Genomic DNA, 26,678 nt, shown 5'->3' with positions numbered 1-26,678 from the left:
CGCCTGCGTGCAAAACTTTAGTTGGCGCCCCTATACCCCCCCCCTCCAATAAAAAAATCACTTAAAAAAAACGTTTTTTTAAAGTATTTCCTCCTCTTTGGCGCCTTTACTGTCCTGGCGCCTGTGTGCGTCGCACACATTGCACATATGGCCGACGCGCCCCTGTAAGTAGTATAGAAATAGAAGATACAACATAAATAAAAAAATGAATTTTAATTAGGAAAAGATTTTTGGAATTTCCTAATTAAAATTAGGGAAGTGTTTATTTACTTTTTCTTTTTTTTGGGGGGGGGATGCGCCACTGATGTCATTCATGATGTGATTGTATTTATAAACTTATGGATTTCTTATGTATTCCAAATTTATGGATTCAAAATTATTTTCTTATATATATGGCTACGATAATCATCATCATAATAATAATTGTTATGCTTAATAAATATCAGTGATTTTTCACTTTATGCCATATTTAATTATACATGTGATTTATTTACCAATAGGGAAAAACTCCCAGCACCTTTTACACTCTCCAGCGAAAGTTTTTTCGCTGGAGAGTGTAAAAGACATGATCACTTAGATCATGATCACTTAGAACCAGAAAGACATATACGGTACTGTATTTAGATTTTACTTGAGAGCTGCCATCTAGCGGATATGGTTGAATTAAATGTCAATTTTAAATTGTTTGATATAGGTTTGTACTGAAAGTAAAGAATGTTTGACAAAGATAGAAGTAGCATTCGGCATTGCTTTGATTTTTTTAAAAAAAATTCTGTATAAAAATTCTTATTTTCCCTTTGTTAGTGGATAGTTGTTTGTTTAAGACAGTATGAAATTTCAGTGCAGAACATGAGTGAACCGCTTTCCAGCAAGCAAAACAGTAATTCTTGTGGAACTTTCCGGTGCGTTTTATGTGGCCTCACAGAGAAATATGAATATTACGGAAGAAAACCAGGCTTTGCGAAACGTTTTGTGTACGTGCAGTCAGAGTATTAATTTCATAGTAATTTTGATGTTCGTTATGCATTTGTTTTTGATATTAGTGCTATAGCTGCTGTGGTCTAGGAAAAAAAAAAGTGTCCTCAAGAGAGAGAGAGAGAGAAAAAATCACATTATGCCATAATATTTGCAATTACCTTACAATTGATTTATTTTATATATTGTGCTTTGGACAGCATAGTTTAATTGCACCAGTTTCCATACACAAAAGGGTGTTACTCTTATAGTATGGTGAATCGGAAATTATGAAGATTAGATTTGAAGACTTGCAAATTAATGGTAAATACATAAATGAATAGGCTGCTCCCAAAGGCAGTAGTAGAGAGAATGAATGAAGTGGAAAAAGAATGTTCTCTGTTTAGAACTAAATTCTGAAGGAGTATGGAATAGCTATTGCATGTATTCTATAGATTTAGGGAAAATTACTATAGACTTAGGGAGAATTACTGATTCCAGTTTTATGATCATGGAAATATTTGTAAAAAATACAAGCAACTGAAACTGAAGGCCCTTGTGAAAGAGTGGAGTGAATTGCAGAGAGATGGATCATTAGTCAACCTAAATTACTCAACTCTGTACTGAAGCAAGAATTTGTATGGAACTTATGGACATCATCATGCATGTTAAAACAATATTCAATGGTTGAATAAATTTGTGATTTGTATAGAGTAATGAATCAAAAGAGAACCTAATTTCTTGGGCTGAAGAGGAAATACTTTTAATATGCTTATACTACGCATTGGCTTGACCAATCTAGAGATTTGAATGCTGTCAAAAATAAGATCCCAAGATAAGGATTTTTTTTGCAAGAAATATAAGTATTGAGTTAATGGTTATCAGAACCCTATCAAAAAATTGTTTTGAGATCAGAATTTAGGGTCATTGATATTATAGAAAGGTGTGTTGATTTGTGTAGTTCAGAGTTTATGAAATGAACAGGAATCCAGTGTTTTATTATGAACAAATGTAAAATGGGGAAAGAGACCAGGGAATTGCACAGCAATTTCCTTATTAGTAGTTTCAAAAAAACCACATCACTTTTAGATACAAAATATCTTTTTGGATTTGTTTATATAAATTTGAGATTGACATACAAATCATAGTTTTTGTCATTAAAGAAATATCACCTAAAAATAAAAACATGGGACATGAATGATGTAGTACTAATGCCTTGATGATAACATGAGTCGCCATGTGGGCCACCAATTGATATGGCTGCTTATATAATTTTGACATTGGAAATTATCTGAAAGATTAACATTTCATTAAGAAAAGAGAGATATGGAACCATAGTGGGGAAACTGTGACAAGCTTAGGAAATAGGTAGTGACTTGTGACAATGAGTAATTGAGCTGTAGGAAGATCAGTGATGTTTGAGACCTTGTTCAAGATCATTTGATAATGCCAGTGTTGTCACACCGTGTCCCAAAAAAGGTGTGAAATGGGTGAATCATGAAGGTAAGCAGGAGCTAGGGAAGAGGATGTTATGGAGGGAGCATAAAAAGAAGGGCATGAGAAATGTAAAGAGTAGACTAGGAAAGTGATCAGTATGGTGAGAAAGAAGAAATTAGCATGTGAGAAGAGATTGGCAGACACTGCTGTATAGAATCCTAAGACCAGCAATTAGAATTGCTGGAGATGGCACCCAAGTGACATCAGGCTAAGGATATCATAGAATATTCACTGAATGTTTTTTCAGTGCATTTCATATTGAAGGAATGAGAATAGCATTGGACATTGGAGACCTAGGAGAAATTGGAAGTTAACAAATGTGAAGTAGTGGCCTTTATTCTGATATGCAGCTACAAAATGTACATTGGAGGGAAAAAAATTTGCAGTGAGAATTTAGAAGTTGTGCAGTTCAAAGTGTTATACAGAATAAAAAAAAGTATTTGCAGTCTGACTTAGAATTTTGGAATGTTGTGCTTTGGAGGAAAAAAGCTTAAAATTAAAGTTTGATGTGAAATTTTTTAGGAATATTAAATTAGGGGTATGTTAATAAGGTGATGGGATTGGATAGAACATTTTTTTTTGTATAAATTGAGTGTGTAAAGAAATTAAACATTCTCTTGGTTATTCAGGAAAGTCTCACAATAGGAACACCACCTGAATAACCAAAAAAAAAAAAAAGAAAGGAAAGAAAAGAAAAAAATCTTGATACTAAATGAGGAAGAAGAATCTAAATCATAGATTATATTTCTGGTGTAGTGAAGGTCTGATGAGGTTGATTAGAGATGGAACATGAACCTTGATTTCTGAGAATAGGAATCTTTTCAATGAAAACTCACGAATAGTATAATAGTCAGACAAGAAAGGTGACCAGATGGTAAGGATGGCAAAATCAGATTACGAGAAGAAACTAGCTCAGCAGGCCAAAGGAGATAAATACAAAAATTGAATTAATGAAAATAAGGCTTTCAATGGAGCAACATTGGTTTGTTAAAAATCTGCCTTGTTTCAGTAATCTGTTTACATGTTATAATAGGATGATAGCTGCATTAGGTAGTGGTACCTGATTATATGATGTTTTTCTGCTTTTGCTAAGGTGTTTAATAGAATACACACAGAAAACTATTTTTGAAATCGATGCTAATGGACATTCAGTTAATAGCTTGGATATGTAGGGATAGTTAACTGATGGATACCAAGGAGTAATGTCAAAGAAGATAGTATATCACAGTATTCAGTATCAATTCATCACAGTAGCCATCTATCATAATATTTTGTTTTGGAGTTGCTGTTTTTTAAAATACATATTAATGATATATTATTATTATTATTATTATTACCACGGGCTACTCCAGGAGTCCTTAGACTCATCGAGGGAGGCCCTAAACATCATGTTCACACAGCTGTTCAACATTCTCACAGTATCTATCATACCTTGCCTTGAACTCGCTCACTGTCATAGCACCCACAACAGACTCTGGCAGCTTATTCCACTCATTTACCACTCTAAAAGTAAAGAACCCAGCTCTAACACCCCTGCTAACCACGCTCTTGCCCAGCTTCCATGGGTGTCCCCTAGTTCTCCCACCACCAGTCCTGATCTCAAAAATATCATCTGAATTAATCCTATAGAATCCTTTTAGCAATTTGAATGTCTCAATCATATCTCCCCTTTTTTGCCTATCAACTAGTTTCTGCAACCCACAAATCTTCAACCTGTTCTCATATGGTGCATTCCATAGACCTGCTATCATCTTAGTCACTCGCCTCTGGATCCTCTCAACCTCCTCCCCATCAAGAAGGAACCGAGGTGACCAAATCTGGGCACAGTAGTCGAGATGAGGTCTTATCAGGGCTCGGTACAGAGGTACAATAACTTGTTTTTCTCTGCTCGTCAAGGTATTTTTCAACAACCAAGTGAGTTGATGAGCTGATTTAGCTACTTTCGCAATGTGCCCCCTAAACTTCATCTCCCTATCCACCAACACTCCCAAGTCCCTGGCCTCATCAATCTCTTGGAGTACAGTTCCACCAATGTGGTATACTGCTGCTAATCTTTTCACTCCGAAATGCATAACCTTACATTTTGTCACATTAAATTGACATCCATTCTCCTTAGTCCAGAACTCCAATCTATCTAAGTCATCTTGCAAGACTTTGACATCTTCTGCATTCACTATCGCCCTACCCAACTTTGCATCATCAGTGAACAAATGAACTGTCCCACTTAGACCATTCCCTATATCGTTAATGAACAGATTAAACAGCAGTGGTCCAAGAACAGAACCCTGTGGCACACCACTAGTCACAGGCCGTTTTTTGGACTCTACTCCTGAATAAACTACTCTTTGATATCTCTCCATCAACCACCCAGCTATCCATCTCACCAACCCTATATCCATTCCCATATGTTGTAGTTTACGGATTAGAATTCCATGTGGTATCCTGTCAAACGCCTTTGCCAGGTCCAGCAGTATCACTGTAAACCCATTTCCCTTATCCAGTTCAGCCGTCACCCTATTATAAAACTTGAGCAAGTTACTGAGGCATGATCTACCCTTCACAAAGCCATGCTGTCCTTTGTACAGTATCTCATTTTCATCAATCCATTCCTGTATTTTTCCCTTGACTACTTTCTCCAAGACCTTGACAACAACTCCTGATATGCTGATCGGTCGGTAATTTGCAACCATAGTCTTGGATCCTCCTTTATGCAGTGGAACTATTTTCCCCTCTTTCCACGCCTTCGGGACTAAGCCAGACCTGAGACTCAGATTAAACAACATGGTCAAGGGCACTGATAATTCATTAGCCGCTTCATGCAAGACCCGTGCCGGTAATTCAGTATTCAGAATATAATTCAGTACTATTCATTTATTTTAGATAATGCCAAGTTAGGATAGTAATGGCAGACAGTTCTGGTGTAATTTGGCACAAGAGGATTTAAATTGGGTTGTATGGTAGGCAATGAATGGAAATGACAGTTCAGTGTTGCCAAGTGTAAGGTGATGGCAGCCAGGAGGAGATGGGTGTATTACTGGAACTTTTCTACAGGAGGTGGAGGCAGTAAAGGATCTATGTGTTGGTAGATAGGGAGTTGAAATTCATTGGACACATTTTTTCAAGTTAGGGAATGCAAAGGATACTTGGCTGTTTCATTCACATCTTAATGTGAAAGAAACAAGTAAAGATAAGATGATAATAGTGTGACCTATTCAGGTCACACTATCATCTATGTGAGGCTAGGAAAACATTTTAAAATTTTATTCATGTGGGGTTCCCCCCTGATCCTCGACTGCCTCTTAGGACTGATTGAGCCCTCCTAATGAGGGATTAAGTACGTATTTTTGAGTGTAGCAGCATGTCTTCATGGTGCTGGTTTGCCTGTTCTGAGGGATAAAAAACCATCTATGTCTGTATGAAACCTGCTAACTCACCTTTAGTCGAGGAGACCAGATAAAGTTCTTCACCTCATGGATGGAATCAAACCCAGGTCTTTCCAACCAAAGGGCTTCATCTATACCGACTGAGCTATGGAGGCTCTAGAAAAACATTGAAGAGAGGATATGCTCTACAGAGCTTAGCACATAGGAGGAGAGTTGATATGATTAAGACACAAGTTGGTAAGAGGAGTCTATCGGATAGATGTATGGACAATATTGCATAGGGTGTGAAAGAATGAGAGATCAGTATTGTATTAAGGATCGTGTATAAGGGAATGAAAAGTAAATTTTTTATGCGGAGAGCAGCAGATGAGCAGAATGTGTTGCTGGAAGTGGGTGATGAAATGCACCGGTGCTGAATATGTTTGAAGTAAGATATTGTAGATGTCTGTAGAGAGTAAGGATTCCCACAAGGACCTCATGTCTTCATGGAAAAGGCCTTGAATAGTATTAATACTGACTCACATCAATATTATCATAGTCGATATTGAAATTAAATTGTTCATTTCTTTTATCTAGTTTACTTCTTAGTTGTATCATGAGCAATATCCTGTGCTATATTGTTGACTAGGTGAAACTATTTTACGGTGATTTGTAAAATATTGGTTTTATGTTTGCCACCCTTAGGCATAATGAATAACCTGTATATATATTTAACAGTTATCTACTAATAATTAAAATGAAATATATATTGATCTTTAATTGACTATGATTTATAAACATCTAATACCAACAAGTTTTGCCAACAGGGCTGTCCGGCTTCTTCAGGGCTTACAACGGTAATAGAAAAAAAACTCAAAGTGGCTGGTACAAAGAAAATGGAGTATCACTAACTTCCTTGAAATTTTATAGAAATTTCAAGGAAGCTGTTGTAGTCCTCTGTTCTGGAGAAAATCATAACAGAAACTAGAGAATGATAATAGCTGACATATGGAAAACCTTAATAAGATCACTCAGTCTGCCAGAATTTAATTTTGCTCAAAACTACAGAACGTGTTCTCATAACAGTGACTAACACAACACGCTCCATGCGTGTAATGCTACGCGTTCTGTTTTAATGTTTAATTTATACGATAGTGTTACTCCATTTTCTTTGTACTAGCCACTTTGAGTTTTTTTCTCTTACCGTTATAAGCCCTGAAGAAGCCGGACAGCCCTGTCAGCAAAACTTGTTGATATTAGATGTTTATAAATCATGGTCAATTAAAGATCAATATATATACAGGGTGTTCGGGATAAATTTGACAGTTTCGTAAGGAAAAAGAAAATCTTCTTTGTATCTATTAAATTTAATGAATTGACAAAAAAACATTACAGGCAGAGTTAATTACAATACTATCAACAAGATTTACTCAAAATAACCACCATTAGCATCGATCACAGCTTCAATTCTGCTTCGGAACCTCGAACAAGCTGATGCTACAGTCTCCCTGGGAAGGGCCGCATAAACTGTTTTAATTTTATCCATTAACTGGGCTTTTTTACTGGAAGTGCGATTGGTGTCTTTTTCAACTGCGCCCCATACAAAATAATCCATGGGGTTAAGGTCTGGGGAGTTTGGAGGCCAAACATTTGGACTGGTGAAGTCGTAGAAATTTTCAGACAACCATTTTTGACTTTTCCCAGAGGTGTGGCAAGGGGCCGAATCCTGCTGCCATACATACGGCCTACCATTGGCTACCCTTGTTATCCAGGGCTTGACTACAGTTAGCAACTCCACGAACAAAGCCCGAATTCCAGTGCCAGGGTTCTTCAACACCTGTTCCTGCAGATTTGCGAGGAATTCTGCTGTACGAACGCAATCAGATCGTCTGCTAGGGATCTTTCTTCTTGCTACATCCTCGTAGTCACCATTGCAAGTCTCTAGTTCATGCCTGATTGTTTTTACTGTATTCAGGGAGCATTGGGCAGCAGTCGTAATATCCTTATTTTGATGGCGGGCACGAATCATCATGATACAAGTTATTCTCTTCCATGATTCAGGTGGGTTCCAGCTATCCATCCTTTCTGACATCTTGTATATGAATGAAGAAGGGTCCAAACTTTTAAATGAAGAGAAGTGTGTGTTAATACATGTAACTTACGGAAAAATATAATTAATTATAAATATGTCAAATTTATCCCGAACACCCTGTATATTTCATTTTAATTATATGTTTGAATAACCAAATATAATCTAAACAATGAACAGTTATCTACCAATTTGAAGTTATCTATCAAATATTCCCAATGTATGTTTTGTGTGTGTGTGGTGTGTATATAGATATATATATATATATATGATTTTTTTTTTTTTTTTTTAGATTTTTAGAAGATGTTTATATCTCTAGAGATCCTTTCTCTGCCCCTGGAGAGGGGATGTTCCTATTTTTAGGAAGTCATTGTGCTGTTTGCAATCAAGCAGTTTGTCAAGGAAAGGTAAGCACAAAATTGACCTCTCCTGCTTTACACAATTTCACCTTCTATCTTATATAATTGGTCTCATAGGTCTTTCTATAAGTGCAAAAGATAAAACAATACACACACTCACTCACTCACTTTGCTTGGAAAGAATTCAACAGACATCCCCCATAGACAAGGTGCACACATTGTGCCATTTAATGAGCCACATGTTTATAGCCAGTATAAATTGGAGGAATTTGATGCTCCCAAGTCAGTGCAGCTATGTCTGGGTGAAATGGCTGCAAGAAAGGAACTGGTGGAGTCTGGCATCTTATCACAATGGAAAGAGGCATTGCAATAGGATTCCACATTGCGGGCTTATCTGTTCGGCAAACTGTTGACAAACTGGGCCATCCCAGGTCAACAATCAGTGATAGCATACTGAGATGGAATTGCAGAGACTCAACTACAAGTGCTACCTGCAGTGGATGACCCACCACACTTACCAAACTTGACCATAGGGTGCTACGATAGATAATATGTAAGAACAGCTATTCATCGGCTGACATGTTGAATACAGAGTTTTGGACATCAACTGGAACATGGATCTGCACAAAAATGTTCAGAACTGAGGATCACAACATAGATTCCCATGGCAGGGCTGCAATATGCAAGGCCCACATTACCCAAACCAACGTGCAGTATCATCTTCAGTGGCACAAAGAGCATGTACAATTGGACGTGGAAGCTTGGAAAGCTATGTTATGGAGCAACAAATCATGCTACACCCTCTACTGAGCAGATGGATGGGTGTGTGTGTGGGGGGGGGGGTTGTCCGGTGAATGCTCTTACTAGAGTGCATAATCCCAACTATGAAATTTGGAGGTGGCAGTGTGATGGTATGATCCTGTTATTCTTGGTTTGGTTTGGCCTCGGACCTATGTTTGTGGTGCCAAACACTGAACTTTGAGAGTTACTGAAACATTCTGAACAATGCATTGCTTCTTACTTTGTGGCTTAAGGATGCTGCTGTAACTGCATGGTTTGTGGACATGAATGTCACAACACTTGACTAGCCTCCACAGAGACCTTCTCAACCCTATTGAACATTTGTTTGATGAACTGGAGCATCAGGTGAAGTTAAAGAATGTCCACCCCACAACAGTCCAGGACTTCATTACGAAAAGAATGGTCCAATATTCCCATTGATCGCTATTGTATGCTTGCGGAAAGTGTGCCCCATAGAATTGATATAGTCATTGCAGTGAAAGGAGGTCCTACATCTGTTAAGGTGGGTGTCATGGCTGTTTGTTGACTTCTTTTCAAGCAATGATGCACACACACACACTCGTATACACTCTTGTATAAACAAGGGTGAGAAGGTTAAATAAGGTAGGTGTGAGATGGATGAATAAAGAGATTAAGCATGCGATACAGAGAAAGAGGGCATTGTTTAGGCTGCATAAGAGAAGTGGAAATAACCAATTCCATGAGGTGTACAAAGACCAGGCAAGGAGTGTGACTTGGTTGGTGAAGGTAGCTAAAGAGAGGTATGAACAGCAGTTAGCTAATGAAGCCAAAAAGAATCCTAAGGAGTTCTTACGATATGTAGCCAGCAAAAGAAAGAATGATTATGGAAGGATGACATTGATAGGAGAAAATGATATGAAGACAGCTGTTTCAGAATGTGTGGTGGAAATACTTAATGAGCCATTCATAAAGGTGTTTCAATCTTGTGAATGTGACTTCATGGAGAGATTAAGAGCAGTAGATGATGGGAAGGAGACAGCTGCGTAGCTAGAGCTATGCCGCCCGGGGCAGTCCCTGAGTTTGCAGCCCTTCTCAATACACACCAAAATACTACAGAAAGTCAAAATGACGTGTAGGGAAATAAATTAAAACACTATGTTTAGTTTTGAAGTAAAACTATAATTTCAACATTCTAAAATGTTATTTTTCTTCCTTTTCTGTTAGCAAAATCGTCGATGATATTGGCGAAGTCTATTTCATAGTAATGTAGGCAATTTTTAATCAAATTTTATTTAGAAAAACGCCTCTCACAACTAACAACACTGACAGCAATTGTGAGGAAAATTTGCAGTAGTATTTCAATATTTGGAAATGAGTTCTCGAGACTGTATTTTAGGAATTAACTGCAAAAGTTCAAAAAGGTTCAAAGTGCCGGCCGGGGCGGATCGCGTGAGTGTGTGAATGAATTTACTTAGTTTAAAAGAAATAGTGACAGTGTCCTAACCTGGCTGATTAATTAAGTTTTAAAACTAGAATAGTAAGAGAGTGAAAAAAGGACAAGATCTGTTATATAAAGGAGGCTCCAAATTTTAATTGAAGCCTCCTTTATATAAATTACAGAGGCAGCAAATTATGAACTGATATTAGTATCTCAGGAGCAGTTAAGGTATTGGGAAATGGTAAGACAGAATTCAGGAATAAGCAAATAGGAATATGATGCTTTGGGGGGGGGGCATATGACTGTGAAGGGACATCATGTCTTGGTAATTTACTCACTTTCTATAGTAATTAATTGGATAAGGGAAATGGCTACATTGTGATAGTGCTATACTTCACAAAGGCATTTAACAGGATGAAGCATGGAATATGTTACATACATACATTGGAATGAATGGGAATTCAAGGTGCTGATGGATAGATATCAGAGAAAGGTATATGACAAAATCGAGGAGAAAACAGGTGACCAGTAGTGTGCGACAGGACTCTCTACTTGGGATATTGCTGTTTAATTTGTATATTAATTATTTTAAGAATGATTTGAGGGAGAATATACAAATTGCTGATAATGCGAAACTCGTATTTAATGATGTCGAGATCCTGCAGTATTTAAATAATCTGGCAATTTAGGCAGAAGATAATTTTTGCCATTTCAGTGTGGTGAAATGTAAGCTTATGCACTTTTCAACGAAAACACTATGAGCTGTATTGTGTACAGTTTGTGCATTAAATAATTATTTTTTTTTATAGGTATACAGTAAATAGAATTGGGCAAAATAGTATATCATTTTAGCCAGAAAAGTGTGCTTTTTTCCAATGAGTGTGTGCATGTTGCAATAGCTTTATTAGTTCTTACATAAATGCAGCTTGAGTGAGAACTGTAAGTGCCTCATGTCAAAATTTTGAATTGAAACAAGTAGTGAAAAAATTTTATTTTAAACTGGATGAATCCACCTCCGAAACACCTCAGAATTATTAAATGGAATGATCTTAGAATGGTGTATGACAATGACTGCCTGTCATGCATGTGACTTGGTTTGGACCAATGAAAATGTGAATTAAATTTGTAAACTCATCGACAATGATCATCAGATTACCACATGGATGATTGCGCAGAAATTAAATATTGGGAAGGAAGGTGCATGAAATTTTGATGGAAAATTTAGGGAAAAGAAAGATTTGTAGCACATTGACTTTTGAGCAGAGAGAGAGAGAGAGAGCATTGTATTGCTTGATGTGAAAATTCCACTGAAATGGCTGACTAAGATTATTCCATTTTAGAGAGGAATTGGGATTTCTGTTGAATCATGTTGCTTCCAGCATGATCTGGAAACAAAATGGCAGAACATGGGGTGGTAGTTGTCGAAATCTCTGAGATTTCGATTCAACTGCAGAAACCTTGAGTTAAAACATTATTACTATTAGTAACTACTATTACTATTAGCCAGGTGCTCTGTCATTTAGCAAACTCTTGTGGGAGGGCCACACTAACCATTATTCAATATCCATCATACCTTTCCTTAAATTTATTCATTCAAAGCATACACAACAACCCCATGGTAGCATTCAGCATTCCCCAAGCAAAGATCTGGTTCTCACACTCTTACCAACCACATCCTTACACAACTACCAGAGATGTGGTTAGCAAGAGCATCAGAAATAGATCCTTTGCTTGGGGAGTGCTAAATGAAGTGCAATAATAATAATCTATGTATTATTGAGCAATTTCTTCAACATCTTCTCTGTAAAGCTCTTTTAGTAACTTATATATTTCTTTTATTTTCTCCTTATCAGCTAAATTTGAATCTTATGTTTAGGCTTAATAGGCTTAGATATTATTGTTATTCTTATTATTAAGAGTGACCTCCAGGTAATCAGAAACTCATTGAGGGAGGCCATACTGTTTGCACCAGCTGTCATACCTGTTCTTGAATTTATTCACACTTGCACACACACAACATCCAGTGGCAATCCATTCCACTCATGCACCACTCAATGAGAGAAAAATCTAGCCCTCTTCTTGACATCATCCATTCTCAACTTCCAAGGATACCCTCACATCCTTTCCCCACCCTCCATAAAATGAAAAATTCCATCTTCTGAAATTGTGTATAACAGAGGTTATACACAATTTCAGAGGTTTGTAAGTCTCAATCATATCACTCCTCAATAATATTCCACAGTCTTGATATCATTTTTGATGCTCTCCTTTGCACTCACTCCATGGTATCAGAATCACCACAGAAACCAGGAGACTAGACCTGTGTGCAATAGTCCAAGTACAGTCTTATCAAAGCCTTGTAAAGAGGCAAAATGACTTCCTTATCTTTACATGTTAAGGTTTGTTTTAGCATTGCAGTTATTCTCTGAGTTGCATTTACAATTTTTTCTATATATGACCTTTGAACTTCAAATTCCTGTCTACTAAAACTCTAAGATCCCTAGCCTCACATCAGTTAGCATAATCCCATCAATATAATGACACTGTATATCTAACTGTATATGACACTGTATTTCCATCAAAGTGCATGTCCTTACATTTATTAACGTTGAACTGATAGCCGTTTTCACATGCTCACAATTCCAGCCTGTTCAAATCATTCTGCAAGTACTGCATATCAGCAGCACTCCTGATTACCCAACCTATCTTTGTATCATATTTGAACATATATTAGACGATGGAATGAACATTACACAAGGAATGAATTAAACAATAGTTGAATGCTTCCAGTACTTAATCTCTGTCTTAGAGACATCTTTTGGGAATATAAAATGTAACCAATGCATACAAAAGTAAAGTAAAATGGAACTTAGTAGAATTAATCGTAGCTAGGAAGAACACCCTCTATGGATGCTAGTATACCAGACCTATGTTTTAACTTGGGATACTTAAGAATTACTGTTTCCCATATTTTAAGGACTTTAACACAATTACATTCATTTAAATTAGGTTGGTATATAAGGACACTTGCAGATTTTTAAAAAGTATCCCATTTGAACTTCCTGTGATGAAGCATAGTGTTTTTTTCTTTCTCCAATTGATTCTATGGTGTTTACAGGACCATACCTTGGTATACAAGGGATGGTCCTCTAAACCTGATAGTTCATAGTCATGGTTGCAGATGTAATTTTTATGTTCTATCAAACAGATAAATTGCAGGAAGAAGGATCCTGTACAGAGGAAAGAATTTTTCCTATTTGTCCTAGGAAGATAGATAAGCAGATGTTGACTGGTAATGATTAGCTGACATCCACTTGGATGAGAACCTAAAAAAATACATGTAAAATCATGATTATGGACAGTCAAGTCTAGTGGATGCCACTCAGAGTCAAATGAATAAAACCACTATACCTTATCATAGCAAGTTCATATGTGAAAGGTTTTTCATAAAATCTACAGCTGTCCTTAAAAATCAACCTAATTTAAATAATAGGGTTGCGTTAAACTTATTAAAATACAGGGAAACAATAATTCTTAAGCGTTGCAAGTTGCAGCTTAGGATTCCTACTAGTTCTTATAGAGTGTGTTTTCTGGTTAGGACTCAAGACTTTGGTCTACTAAATTCCACTTAATTTTGTGTTGCTTATGTTTGTTACAATTTATGTTGTACCCCTGAAGGTGACTTTGTGAGAGAGGCAGAATGTTGGAAATATTAAACTACTGTTGAATTCATTCCTCGTGCCATTTTCATTCCATTAAGTGACCAATATGATCACTGACTATCACCTAAATCTACACAAATGATTATTTATGGTAAGAATAACACACAAAGCAAAATGGTATGGTAAGTGGAAACTTCTATTGGCAATTAAATCAGCTAGCCTTTCTTGAAAGATGTAGTAATACAAGAATGTTACTAACTTGTGTTAAGTTTAAAACAAGCTTTATTTTTTTTATTTTTTAAATCCTCTACATCTACAAGCATGCTAGCTTTGCTCCATTATGGGAACAGATCACTTCTGCTTGTCCTAGGCTTGCTGCTACTAACTTAGCTATCAATCCAAAGCTTTGGACTACGCTTTCAAACATTTCAGATGTTTCTACACACAAACAATTTGTAAAACATAAGTAATAAGACACATCAAAGAACATAACACCTTTTCTAATCCAAGATCTCAACTTCAGGTTCATCCTCTTTATGTGGTCATCAACTTTGCTTCACAAAAAAAATAAAGAAAAAAAAGAAAAAACAAGCTAAATGAAGTGGTCATCAGCTTCCTTAGTCTTAGCCACAATTTTGTTGTAGCAGCCAGACAAATGCATTATTTTACATACCTCATGAGATCCAAAGCTTCAGATATTGTGAACAATATTAGGTTCAACATTTTCATCATCCTTACATGGGATACCACTGTCCCTCTTATTAGAGGCCTATAGTGGCATGAAAAAGTTTCATGTTTGGTCTCTAGAGCAGGACAGGGTTTCTGGACTATGTTAAAATAAATAAAAATTACAAAAAAATATATATATAATTGATGAAAATGTGAAAAAAAAAATCCTTAACTCATCCATGATATAAATGCACTATAGGTTTACTAATAACCTTTTGTGAGTGTGAACAACATAACAAAAAAAAAAAGCTTCACCTGCCAAAAATAATCTTTTCTAATCCCTGTGCTCTCTGGAATCTACTGAAAAACAAAAACAAAAAGTCATTACTAAAGTGGACTAAGGTAATGCTACTATAGTCTTTAACAGCAAATATAACTGAAAAATTGTTGTGTTCAAAGTCCCCTCTATTTATCTGCCTTTAGATTATGATCTTTCCAAATCTTAGATTAATCAAAAAAAGTGGTTCTTGAAATTTGTAAAAAAGTTACTCTTTTTTTCCCATCCTTGCTTGGATATACAGATTACTTAAAATCCAGAGAGCTAATAATCCACTCATGACCATAACAGATGCTACTGATCCCCCCCCTTTTCTAGATTATCCAAGCAGTTAGCAAAATCTCTTATTCCCCTCACTGTCTGTTCCTCTTCTTTCATTAAAAATTCTACCACTTTAAAGATCTTATTAAAAATTTAATTTTAAAGAATTCTGATATATGGTCAGCTTTGACATCACTTCTCTTTCTTTCCATTATCATTTGAATAACATGTTAACACTTCTAAATAATGTTTTCTCCTAAGATATCAAATCTTTACTCTTCTGCCATGCAGGGTCACTTTTTTTTTTTTTTTTTTTTTGGAAGAACAAAATATATAAATAAACAAACTGGATGGAGAAGGGGAGGGTACTGCAGTGGACTCTCACCTTTCCTGACCAGTATTTAAATGGAGAAATCTAAAATGTATACTCTTAATGCAGACCCAAAAACAAAATATAGGCGTGCTGTTTGACCAAGGTATATTGATATGTTCTCAATTTGGCTTCATGGTCTAGATATATTGCTTTTCCATGTCAACAGTCAATATTTATGAATCCATGGAAAGATTAAATATGCTAGCATATATGCCTTTTTCAGGTCTACAAAACTTAAATACAGATCTTTGTTATATTCCCACGATTTTTCAACTATTTGTCGTAAAGTGAAAATCTGATCCTTACAGCGTCTGTTTGGCCTAAATCCAGACACAAAAGTTCTTCACCAAACACCTTCTCAACTATTTCTCAAGCATACTTGCATAAATCTTACCAGGAACATTCAGTAGGGAAATACCTCTGTAATTTTCACATTCACTTTTATTTCCCTTTTTTTATATGGGTACTCTGAGAGCTCTATTCCAATCATCTGGAATTCGTCCCTCTGTCCAGTCTTTCTGAACTATGCAGTGCAGCCACTGTAAGACTTTTATACCTCCATACTTGAGCATTTCTGGTTGAATATCATCTACTCATGCCTTTCCACATCACATTTCAAGCTTTTGATGGCTTTTTCTACTTCATTCATTAGCAAATTCTCGAAGTAATTATTCCATACATCAAGGATATCTTTTTCTCCAGTTTTCATTATTATTATTATTATTATACGACACCTCCAGGGAGTTCTAAGACTCATCAAGGGAGGGCACCTATTCTCCATCTCTGTCATCATCTACACCAGCGCCATCTACTGCCTACCACCACTACTAGTATTTTCACAGACAATCACAAACATCCATGCCCATGGTGGGATTCAAACCCACAGCCTTTTGGCTGGAGAGCGGATATGCTAACTACTCGGTCGACCAAGCTGGCTCATGTCACCTTTATCATCTCTGATTCCTTTTACAGCACTTTTTCCTCCATTTCTGAGCTTTTTCAACAGCCTCCAGAATATTTTGTCACCTTCCTGATATTTATTTTCTATGTTCTTACCAAAGTCTTTCAATGGCTTTTATTTGATCAGGATGATCAAACTTGTTTAATTCATTCATTGTGCTATTCTCTCTTAAGCATCTAAAATGGCAACCAAACTTTATAACCCATAAATCTTCACAGACCAATGACTATCTATGTTGCTTACATGTAGGTCTTCTCCACTATTTTTTTATCCCCATAAAACCGATGCCAAATTTGTTCACAGTAGTCCAAATTGGCTGTATCAAAGCATTATAAAGAATCATTATTCTTTTTTATCAGTGTTTCTTGGCACACAAGGTAATCCTTTGAGTTGTTTGGTCCACTTTTGCAGTATGTTCTCTGAACTTCATTTCTTTGTTCATCATTACTCCCAACTTCCTAGCATCAGTTTTTTTGTAGTCCAGTTTTATTTATGTGATACACTGCTTTTAGTTTTGTCATGCCAAAAGTGCATAATCTTATACTTAACTAAATTGAAGTGACAGTCATTGTCCTTTGGCTATATTCTCAGTCAATTTAAATCGTCCTGCAGCTTTTCCACTTTGCCTTTCGTGACATTTGTCCTCATCTTTATTATTATTATTATTAGCAGCATATAACTGGATATTCTTCCTGAGGTCATTCGATTATTACTAATGCAAATTATGGGGCAGTAGGCCAAATAACTCTTGCACACCAATACCCTACCTTCTTGATTCATCTTTGCCATATACTACTATTTTGATGTCTGTCCATCAGCTACTATCTTTTACATGTCACCCATTTCATATCATCCCTGTTGGTTGCTGTTTACATAATGTTTCTATCCGTGGGGGAGGAGTGTTGTTTCCTTTATCCAAGTCAGTTTATTCCTTTATTGTAAAAAGTGAATATATTCCTAAGACAAAAACTTACCCTTTACAATACTGTGTCTCTCAGAGCATAAGCTGACTTACTTATCGGGAACTTTCAATATATTTTCTTCTTTTCCTTGACTGCCTTTTTAACTTCTCGAGTCCACCATTGGAGTTCTGATTGTTTTTATCCTTGCAGACAACCTCACTGCATGCCTCTCTGGCTGAATCAATCACTGTTTTCTTCATGGTTTGTCACTGAGTCTCCAAGGTTTGGTTCTTGTTTGTGTATTTGAGTCTATAGTTCATTGCTAAAAGCTCCTCAGATTTGATTCATTTTAAAACTTTCTTGCATAGTGTTCTTTTCAGTATGGAATTCATTTTTATCCTGCTCAAAACTAAATGGTGGTCACCTTCAATTTCAAATTCTCTGTATACTCTTATGTCCTGAATCTCTCTTTGATTCACCTCTGCTGCCATACCACGGTCTGTCTCTCCATCAGTCACCTTCTTATTTATATCATCAGCTTCATGTCCAACCCCATTGCTCTAACTAACTTAATAGGGTTCCATGCAGTATCCTATGAAATGCTTTTGCAAAATTCGGCATTATCATCGGGTAGCAATTTTTCTTCAGCTGTCATATTATTGTAGAGTGTGAGTAAATTACTAAGAAAAGATCCCTTCGCAAAGCCATGCCATCCCTACTTCCATAGAGTATTATATTGCTATCTATTGAATCCTCTAAATTTTCCAATACCTTAACCATCACTCATGTGGGATTAATTGGCCTATAAATGTGAGACCTCTGTCTTGGATCCTCCTTTGGTTAATGGAACTGTTTTGCACTCTTTCCGCTTCATTGGCATTCTGTCAGTGCTGAGACTTAAGTGGTCTGATTAAGGATACTGCCATTCTTATATACTTTCCCATAACACACAGGTTGATATCTCATCCAACTCCATCATGGCTGTATTCAAAATGAGATGTCTGAAACCTCAAGTTCATCTACTTCTGTTGCCATCTCAGACTCTGTCACATCAGTCACTGCATTATCTCCACATGGATGACACACTTGCAAAGTGATATCAGTCAGTAATTCAACTGTTTCTTCTACTTCTGCCATCTCCTTACAATCAAGGTCAATTAAAGTTATCCTTCCTTTTGTCCACCATATTCCTTTCCCTTCTAATTTCACCAAATTGGATATAGCCAATAATTATTTTAATATTTATTTTATTTTTAACAACTTATACTGTACTCTCAGTATCATTTTTAGAATCTCATTTTTTCCATTTACAGCCATCAGCCCGTTTGCCTTAATTAATTTTGTATTCCTTTCTAACAGTTTCTGTAAATTTTAATAAATTTATAATAAATTTAGTTTAATCCTTTATCCAAGTGTGAGCAAACAAAGTTTGCACCTGAAAGTATCTTCAGGACTGGGTCAAGGTGGTACAACACCAGGGCAAATCGTTGCAAAGGTGGAGCATTGCTCCACCTTTGCAATGGATTAAAGGATTAAAGGGCCACCCCAGACCAGTTTCAACCTTTATTGAGGTCTCGTCAGTGGGAGCCAGACCCAGAAGTGGTGATACTAAGGCAGAAGCAATGGAGAGGTCATATTTACTTATCCATTGCTTCTGCCTTAGTATCACCAATTCTTGGTCTGGCTCACACTGACAAGACCTCAATAAAGGTCGAAACCGGTCTGGGTAGTGGCCCTTCCCTTAATGCATAGCAATTATACATGTCTGCAAGGAGATGGGCTTTGCATTATGGGAGATACTGAGACAAGGAGTGATGAGAGCTTGGTCCACTTTTACTATGAGTTGCCTCAGTCCTGAAGATACTTCAGGTGCAAACTTTGTTTGCTTACACCTTGGATAAAGGATTAAACTAAATTTATTATAGTCTAACCAAGTGGAAAATAAACTTCCAACACGTTTCTGTAAATTTGTTTTGGTCTTGCTCTGATGCAAAGTAATTGAACACGTTACTCTTTTACGTTAGATTTATGTATGCTTCTGTTAATAATGTCATATCACAGGGCAATTAATCCTATCTACAGGGTGGCCTATAAGTTATGGGACATGTTGTAGAAAGGATCTATCTTTGTGAAGCAACTGCATAAGTTTTTTAATATCGTCAGATATTTTGAAATTAGTTATGAACACCCATATCATGTAAATGCATTCCATTTTTGGCTTTACAATGAGGAGCCCTTTCTATGGAATGTTCCCTGACTTATGGACCACTCTATACATAGTTTGCTGTGTCTGTTTTTTCCCCCCTCATTCACGTTTACTTGTTTTGAGAATGAAAACCCAAGTTCCTAGAACAGAGTTGCTGTCATCTCAGAATGTGAGTGGCCAGTTCAATTGCAGTTTAGCCCTTTTTATGTAGGTTTAAATGATCCTGTCTTGTACAGTTATTTAAAGCTGTCTTTCTGACCATTATCATTACTGAGTTACACAGACTATATGTAATTAAGATTTTATTTACAATGATTCCTTGTAAATAATAAAGGTGTATAGTCAATGATAAGTATATGTGATTGTGGCTTTTGATATCAAGAATTCGTTTATGTTTTATTTTTAGGAGTGCAGCATATTTTACACAAAACGTTTCTGTTTACCATGTGCCAAAAATAACTGTGATCATTTTCCAGATGAAATAAAAAAGGTAAGCTGTCACTTAAAAATAAACAAAAATACTGTATTCTTCTTTTTTTTTAGTCTCTTTCATCAACTGCTGGATATAGGCCTCCCCCTTAAATTTCCAGTTCTTTCTGTCTTTAGCCAGTGTCTCATATCAAACTTTTGTAAACCATGTTCTTTGGCAACCCTTTCTTCTCTTGATATCCATTCAGTTTGACTGTTAATTTACTAATATGTGAACAAGCATGCTTGTTCACATGGTTGTGCATCATCGAAAATATTGTGATTCTGTTTAATATAATGGATATAAAAATTTTCGTACAATTGGATAATAAACTGATTAGCCTATAATTATTGATATAATCTCTGCTGCTGTTTTTAATGTAATAAGATAATCATTGATCTATGTCATTGTAGTGGAATTTGTATAAATTATATAACTGATTGATTAAAGAAATAAAATACTAAGAAAATTGGAGATATTAGATTTTTATTTAACATTTTCTTTTATCTTTGGTTTTATTGTTGATAATTAAAGGTTACAATTTATTTCTTGGTTATCAGCTTTATTTTTAAAATATAATATATATAGATAGATAGATTCTCGTGGAAAAGCTTAGACATTGGTTATGCATTTTTACTAAATAGCTTAAGGAAATTACAACGTATACTAGGATATTTTGTGGATGATGCAAAGTTGGGTAGAGCAATAGTGAATGCTCAGGATGTCAATTTTTCAGGATGATATGGATAGTTTGGAGGACTGGGCTAAGGAGAATGGATGTCAATTTAATGTGGGAAAATGTAAGGTGTTGCATTTTGGGGTGAAAAGATTAGCAGAAGTATATCACATTGGTGGAACTGTACTCCAGGAGATTGACGAGGCCAGTGATTTGGGAGTGTTGGTGGATAGGGAGTTGAAGTTTAGGGGACACATCACAGAAGTGGCAAAATCAGCTTATCAAATCACTTGGTTGCTGAAAAACACTTTAACGAGCACAGACAAACAGGTTATTGTTCCTCTGTATCGAGCCTTGATAAGACCCCATCTAGACTACTGTGCCCAGATATGGGTGCCAGGATTTCTTCTCGATTGGGAGAATTCAGAGACGAGTGACCAAGATAATAGCAGGACTATGGAATGAACCTTATGAGAACAGGTTGAAGATTTGTGGGCTGCAGAAATTGGTTAATAGGCGGAAAAGGGGTGATATGATTGAGACATTCAAATTACTGAAGGGTTTCTATAACATTAATTCAGAAGATATTTTTGAGAATAGGACTGGTAGTGGGAGGACTAGGGGCCTTAAAAGGAAGCTTTGGTAACAGTGTGGTTAGCAATGGTGTTAGAGCTAGGTTTTTTACTTGGAGAGTGGTAAATGAGTGGAATAAGCTGCCAGAGTCTGTCTGTTGTGGGTGCCATGACTGTAAATGAGTTCAAGGTGAAGTATGATAGATACTGTGTGAATGTTGAATAGTTGTTCTTGACATGATGTTGGGCCTCCCTCGATGAGTCTAAGGACTCCTTGGAGCTGCCCGTAATGATAATAATAGATTAAAATAAATTTTAATACACTTCCAATATTTCGGCAACGTCACGTTGCCATTTTCATAGGAACTTAAAACAAGACACTTGCATGCAAGCACAACAAACAGTAAATGAGGACGAAGCAGAAAGCTATTCTTTCTCCTAAAAGTCCTGATTACGCCCCCCCCCCCCAGCGGGCAATTTGGTATTCTTGGGTGATTGGACTGAAGGTCTTCTGATATAGGTTTCCCAAATTTGGGGCAATCTCATGCAACCAAATTTGTTGAGGTTTGGATTGTTTCTTAGGGCTGAGGCTGATTCCATGAAAAGCCTTTCGTATTTGAATTTACTACGGTGTATTATCGTGGCTTTCTTCCACCGTATTCTATGGCGGATATCCAGCGCATGGTCTGCAAGACCAGAGTAGCTGTATTGGTGAAACCGGATGTAGTTCTTGTGTTCTGAAATTCTGATATTAGCTGTCCTGCCTGTTTGGCCAAAGTCGGACAGCTTACAGCTGCAAGGGACCTGGTATACACCAGGTAGGTCTAGGGGAGGGAGGTTGGTCTTTAGTAGAGCGAATAAGGGATGCCAATTTTTTATATGGTCTGTAACAAGAAGTTAAGTCATGTTTTTTTTAGGATTTTTGTAATTTTTTCCGAGGTGCCTCGGATATAGGGGTATGGTGATGGATTTAGAGTAAACATTGCTGTGAAGGGGGGGGGGATTGTGGTCTATTGGTTTCAATATTTTTTGGATGTTTTTTTTTTTGGGGGGGGGGTAGCCATTGGCTGAGAAAGTGTTGAGAATGTGGTTTAGTTCTGTGGTTAGGGCATTGTCATTTGAACAGATAAGTTTAGCACTGTTGTGTAGTGTCTTAATGACTCCATATTGTTGTGAGGGGGGGGAGATTGTTGGTGAATGTATCTGCCTGTATGGGTGGGTTTTCTATAGACTGAGAAAACCAAGGTTCCATCAGGCTGGCAGGTGACTAGTGTGTCTAAGAAAGGAAGGCAGTTGTTTTTTTCTTCTTCCAGGGTGAATTTGATTCTGGGGTGTTGGTTGTTTAAGTGTGTTAGGAAGGAGAGGAGTGCATCGGAGCCATGTGGCCAAATAGCAAACACATCATCAACATAGCGAAGCCATATGGTTGGTTTTTGTGGAGCAGAGTTTAAGGCTTTCTCTTCAAAAGTCTCCATATAAAAGTTGGCCAAGGGTGGGGAGAATGGAGAACCCGTGGCTGTCCCCTCTATTTGTTTGTATAATTTTCCTTGCCGAACAAAATAGCCTGAGTTCATTGTGAACTGAAATAGGGCTGTGATATCAGGAGGAAATTTAGCTTGGATTAGCTCTAAGGATTCTTCTTTGAGTGGGACATTTGTGAATAAGGAGGAGACATCAAAACTGACCATTACATCAGTGTGTTTGAGTGTAAGGTTTTCTATGCTAGCTTTGAAGTGGGCTGAGTTTTTTATATGTGAAGCTGTCTGTTGTCAGTATAGTGTGTGAGAGCTTTGGCCAAATGTTTAGCTAGTTTGTATGTGGGGGAATCAATGCCATCCACGATGGGACGTTATGCCACATTTTCCTTATGTATTTTTGGGAGTCCATAAATACGGGGGGGTTATGGAGTTAAATGGTTTTAATTTGTTAGTGACTTCTACAGGCCAAGAAGTGACCATCTTAAGGAGGCTGTGGAGTTTTCTAATTTGTGAGTTGGTGGGATTGTACTCGATAGGGAGGTAAGTAGCCCAATCTAACAATCGAGCATAGTGGATGGCATTGATTCCTCCACATACAAACTAGCTAAACATTTGGCCAAAGCTCTCACACTATACTGGCAACACACCTTAACACATAAAAAAACTCAGCCCACTTCAAAGCCAGCATAGAAAAATCTTACACTCAAGCACACTGACATAATGGTCAGTTTTGATGTCTCCTCCTTATTCACAAATGTCCCACTCAAAGAAGAATCCTTAGAGCTAATCCAAGCTAAATTTCTTCCCGATATCACAGCCCTATTTCAGTTCACAATGAACTCAGGCTATTTTGTTTGGCAAGAAAAATTATACAAACAAATAGAGGGGACAGCCATGAGTTCTCCACTCTTCTCACCCTTGGCCAACTTTTATATGGAGACTTTTGAAGAGAAAGCCTTAAACTCTGCTCCACAAAAACCAACCATATGGCTTCGTTATGTTGATGATGTGTTTGCTATTTGGCCACATGGCTCTGATGCACTCCTCTCCTTCCTAACACACTTAAACAACCAACACCCCAGAATCAAATTCACCCTGGAAGAAGAAAAAAACAACTGCCTTCCTTTCTTAGACACACTAGTCACCTGCCAGCCTGATGGAATCTTGGTTTTCTCAGTCTATAGAAAACCCACCCATACAGGCAGATACATTCACCAACAATCCTCTCCCATCACAACAATATGGAGTCATTAGGACACTACACAACAGTGCTAAACTTATCTGTTCAAATGACAATGCCCTAACCACAGAACTAAACCACATTCTCAACACTTTCTCAGCCAATGGCTACCCCCCCCCCAAAAAAAAAAAAAAACATCCAAAAAATATTGAAACCAATAGACCACAATCCCCCCCCCTTCACAGCAATGGTTACTTTAAATCCATCACCATACCCCTATATCCGAGGCACCTCGGAAAAAATTACAAAAATCCTAAAAAAAACATGACTTAACTTCTTGTTACAGACCATATAAAAAATTGGCATCCCTTATCCGCTCTACTAAAGACCAACCTCCCTCCCCTAGACCTACCTGGTGTATACCAGGTCCCTTGCAGCTGTAAGCTGTCCTGCTTTGGCCAAACAGGCAGGACAGCTAATATCAGAATTTCAGAACACAAGAACTACATCTGGTTTCACCAATACAGCCACTCTGGTCTTGCAGACCATGCACTGGATATCCGCCATAGAATACGGTGGAAGAAAGCCACGATAATACACCGTAATAAATTCAAATACGAAAGGCTTTTCATGGAATCAGCCTCAGCTTTAAGAAACAATCCAAACCTCAACAAATTTGGTTGCATAAGATTGCCCCAAATTTGGGAAACCTACATCAGAAGACCTTCAGTCCAATCACCCAAGAATACCAATATTGTCCGCTAGGGGGAACCATCAGGACTTTTAGGAGAAAGAATAGCTTCCTGCTTCATCCTCATTTACTGTTTGTTGTGCTTGCGTGCACGTGTCTTGTTTTAAGTTCCTGTGAAAATGGCAACGTGATGTTGCTGAAATATTGGAAGTGTATTAAAATTTATTTTAATGTATATCTTAGTATACGTGTAATTTCCTTAAGCTATTCAGTAAAAATATATACAGGTAGAGTTAGATAGAGTGATGTTGCAGTGGCAACATCACTCTATCCAACTTAAATCCAGCCTTTGCAAAGACAGGCTACTGCTTAGAACTGTATTGTGTAAATTTTATTAAACTATTAAGGAAAATTAAATTATTAAAATTGTTGCTTCTTGATTTGAAATTTATAAAACCAGCATTAGCAATGATTTTATGAGGTGATTTATTGTGATTTATTATAGAATAAATTTGATTGGGAATAACACAGTCAAAAATAGTTTCCCAGAACTTACATAGCAATGCTAAGGACTATATATTTTGTTATATATATATATATTAGGAACTATATAAGGACTATTTAGTTCATAAGAAAATAACTATAAAATACATATTGTTTCATATGGTTTTGTTTTTCTTGCAGGATATTACAAGAAAGGAGTCTTGTAAATAACTGTATGGTATTTAAAAAATAAAGGAAGTAGCAGTAAATCTTTTTTTTTTTAATTTCATTTTTACTTAATAAAATAAATATTTCAAAAATATGCAAATCGATACTTGCTTTTCATATTTGGAAATCTACTAGGCACTACATTATATTGTTTAATAAGTAAGATGTTTATCCATTTGTCTTAGTAATACCAATATGATACAAGTAACTCCAATATAGTAAATAGTTGATTCTTGCTTGCCATGTCATAAGAACCATAAAAAAAGTTTCTTATATTGGAAATTGCTATAGCATAAACTTTCCAATATTATTAATATTATTATTATTATTTGACACCTCTAGGGAGTTCATAGACTCATCGAGGGAGGACACCTGCTCTACACCTCTGTCTCCACCAACTGACCACAACTACACCAACGCCATCTACTACCAACCACCACCACTGGTATTTCCACAATCACAAACATCCATGCCCACGGTGGGATTTGAACCTGCAGCCTTTTGGCTGGAGAGTGGATATGCTAACTACTCGGCCAGCCAGGCTGGCATATAAGAAACTTTTCTTTTGGTTCTTATGACATGGCAACCAAGAATCAACTGTTTACTATATTGGAGTTACTGGTATCATATTGCACTAAGACAAGTAGTGAAAGGTTATATAAATACTGTGATATCTCAATTATCCAAACCTTCTGTTAACCAACCTTTGAATGGGTTAATGTATCAACTAACTCCAGATACAGCTCCATGTAATTGTACCTTAGTGTTGTTATGAAGGTGAAGACTGAAAGAGTAGTAGAAAATTGGTTTATTAACATTGAAGGGATTACAGCAATGACTGGTATGGTACATAATATAGAAGTCTAACTGATCACACACACACACACAGCATGTACATTCCTTGTTTGGTTGCTTGGCTGGATGAATGGATTAATGTGACTGCTGAGACTGACTATTCAACTATTTATATTCATTGCTTCATATAAACATCCTAGCTTCTTCCCCTTTCCTAGACCAGGTATAGTAGATTCTGGTTACTTGGGAGGAGAAGTTTTATTGCAACAAGTCT

At 36.8% G+C, this 26,678-nt stretch overlaps 1 protein-coding gene across 2 annotated transcripts; it reads left to right on the top strand.

Annotated features, from left to right (window-relative positions):
- LOC150101820 (cysteine-rich DPF motif domain-containing protein 1) lies at window positions 1-25,650 on the top strand. Of its 2 annotated transcripts, none has more exons than XM_090400906.1 (4): window positions 1-164; window positions 8,195-8,309; window positions 20,239-20,322; window positions 25,583-25,650. In XM_090400906.1, the coding sequence occupies exons 1-4, from the start codon at window positions 148-150 to the stop codon at window positions 25,610-25,612; spliced, it is 246 nt and encodes an 81-aa protein (XP_090257032.1). In that variant the 5' UTR covers window positions 1-147; the 3' UTR covers window positions 25,613-25,650. The 2 variants fall into 2 exon arrangements, with proteins under 2 accessions (XP_090257032.1, XP_090257031.1); XM_090400905.1 differs by lacking the exon at window positions 1-164 and adding an exon at window positions 666-974.
- Window positions 25,651-26,678: the final 1,028 nt, after the last annotated feature.

Source organism: Typopeltis vanoorti, chromosome 11 (genome assembly GCF_054136105.1).
Source record: "Typopeltis vanoorti isolate ZY-2024b chromosome 11, IOZ_Tvanoo_1.0, whole genome shotgun sequence".
Taxonomy (NCBI): Eukaryota; Metazoa; Arthropoda; class Arachnida; order Uropygi; family Thelyphonidae; genus Typopeltis; species Typopeltis vanoorti.
This window is presented reverse-complemented; position numbering and strand designations above follow the sequence as displayed.